This window comes from Macadamia integrifolia, chromosome 13 (assembly GCF_013358625.1).
Source record: "Macadamia integrifolia cultivar HAES 741 chromosome 13, SCU_Mint_v3, whole genome shotgun sequence".
Classification (NCBI taxonomy): domain Eukaryota; kingdom Viridiplantae; phylum Streptophyta; class Magnoliopsida; order Proteales; family Proteaceae; genus Macadamia; species Macadamia integrifolia.
The window spans coordinates 18435095-18437615 of record NC_056569.1 but is presented as its reverse complement, the minus strand read 5'-3'; the positions used below and the strand labels follow the sequence as shown (position 1 = coordinate 18437615).

General features: G+C 47.2%; 1 protein-coding gene across 1 annotated transcript; it reads left to right on the top strand.

Annotated features, from left to right (window-relative positions):
• Positions 1-1780: 1780 nt before the first annotated feature.
• On the top strand, positions 1781-2521 carry LOC122060193. The gene has a single exon (XM_042623389.1). The coding sequence runs from the start codon at positions 1861-1863 to the stop codon at positions 2137-2139; it is 279 nt and encodes a 92-aa protein (XP_042479323.1). The 5' UTR covers positions 1781-1860; the 3' UTR covers positions 2140-2521.

Sequence of the window (2521 nt, the reverse complement as noted above, 5' to 3'; positions counted from 1 at the left end):
GGACTGAGTCGCTGCCTCGGCATCCTTCAGGCTGTGCTTCTGCCTCGACATCCATCAGGCCGTGCTACTGCCTCGGCCTCCAACATGCCGTGCTAAGTGCCTCGGCAACCATTAGGCCGTACTGCCACCTCGGCCTCAATCATGCCGTGCTGAACCTCGGCACCAATCAGGCCATGCTCCACCTCGGCCTCAATCATGCCGTGCTACTGCCTCGACCTCCATCAAGCCGTGCTACTGCCTCGGCCTCCAACATGCCGTGCTACTGCCTCGGCATCCATTAGGCCTTACCCCCACCTCGGCCTCAATCATGCCGTGCTCAACCTTGGCACCAATCAGGCCGTGCTTCACCTCGGCCTCAATCATGCCGTGTTGCACCTCGGTGCCAATCAGGCCATGCTCCACCTCGGCCTCAATCATGCCGTGCTATTGCCTCGGCATCCAACAGGCCATGCTCCGCCTCGGCCTCCATCAGGCCGTGCTCCTCCTCGGCCTCCAACATACCGTGCTACTGCCTCGGCATCCATTAGGCCTTACTGTCACCTCGGTCTCCATCAGGCCGTGCTCCACGTCGGCCTCCATCAGGCCGTTCTCCACCTCGGCCTCATTCATGCCGTGCTCCACCTCGGCACCAATCAGGTCGTGCTCCACCTCAGCCTCAATCATGCCGTGCTATTGCCTTGGCATCCAAAAGGCCGTGCTCCTCCTCGGCCTCAATCAGGCCGTGCTGTTACCTCGGCCTCATCTGGCCGAGCTGCCACCTCGACCCGACGTCAACACCAAGGATTTTAGAAACGTGTTTCCGTCCACCCCTACATTCAAGGAACGTATTCTATTCCGGAGGTCAGGAGTCTATCCACTACACGTCATCATGACGTCACACGATTGATCTCTCCTAGTTAAGAGGGGAATATTCCAGGAATATGCCCGGAATCACAGAGCCACTCTCCTTGAGGACTCCACGCCTAAGCAGGACTCTTCACAATCGTCTCCCACTTGCCCTCCATGAGCAACCTATAAATACCAAGGTAAGCCTTCATCACAAAGGATCGATGACTCACTTCTCATACTGTAAAAGCTCTCTTGAGCATCTGTTGTGGAAAGGTCTAACTTAGGCATCGGAGAGTCCCCCGCCGGGTCAGCCCGGCTCTTCCCTGTCATCTCTTCTGTGCAGGTCGGCCAAGGCACCAAGAACAGCAGGGAAGATCGTCCGGTCAAATTTTTCCGCATCACATCCTATTCCTGACATTTATGTAACTTAAAACACCTTAGTAAAGCAAGGTTTTTATTAAATAATAATAATAAAAATAAAGAGAGGTTCCTTCAATGAATCGTTACATGTTTAGCTTTTTTTTGTTTTTTTTTAAACATTAAATATTAAACATATTTTTGATTCTCTAAGTCCAAAATTCAAAGATTTGATCTCCAATGATTTTTTTTTTTTATAATCTTTTTTGTTATGACAATGATCTAATTAAAAGTGGGGTTTTTAAAACGCACCAAATGTAAGCACATCCTGCACGTTTTCATAGGCAGTGGGTAATGAGTGGGCCGTGAGCATCCGGTCTTTTCATCCCACTAGCATGGCCAAAAGGACCCATGGGCACTTAGTATTGTCGACATATGGGTTCAATGTGGAGAAGTAGCCGAAGCTGTGGATCCGAAACCATAGGCAAAACTGCCCACAGTTTCCAATGACTCCCAGTTTCGATTATCACCAACACGGCAACACACACTCTCTCTTTGTTACTCGTCGATCCTATTTAAGGTCCCTTTCTGACTCTCTCAATTCAAACTGCATTCACAAATTCGCAGTCCATCTCTTTCTTAAACTAAAAAAAGTTTGTGAGATCCCACGAGAAAATGAGTTGGACGAGCAGAGCTTGTATCGTGGCCGCAAGCCTTGGAAGTGTGGAAGCACTGAAGGACCAAGGGTTATGTAGATGGAATTACGCCTTCAGATCGATCCATCAACACGCCAAGAACAATCTTGGATCTCTTTCTCAGGCCAATAGACAACTACCCTCTTCCTCTTCTGCTGTAGCAATGGCCAAGAAGGTGGTTTTGAGTGATGAAAAGATGAAGCAATCTGAAGAATCTCTCAGAAAAGTACTGTTCTTGAGCTGTTGGGGTCCTAATTAATAATTACTGTTATTTTTCGTCGACCCTGTAAATACTAAATGAACTTGTTTGAATGGCAATAGAGAAAAAAAAAAAAAATTTTGATATTTTTACACGGCATAATTTGTTTGTTTTCATTTCTTGGAGCTCGAGACTGAAGCCGACAACATCCTATCCAACGACCCTAATCTTTCTAACCTTTCTAACCATCTCACTAGCCTCAGAACCTCGTCAAAAATCTCAGATAATCTCAAGGCCATAGCCTCCAATCCTGGGAAATTTCGAATCAACTTCATATTCAGACAAATTTCATGAAAATAGAGTGTGTTGTAAACCTATTTGATTTTGTCTGAGAGTAGCTCGGGGGATTAATCAAATAAAAAGATGTCCAATTTTCGTTCTA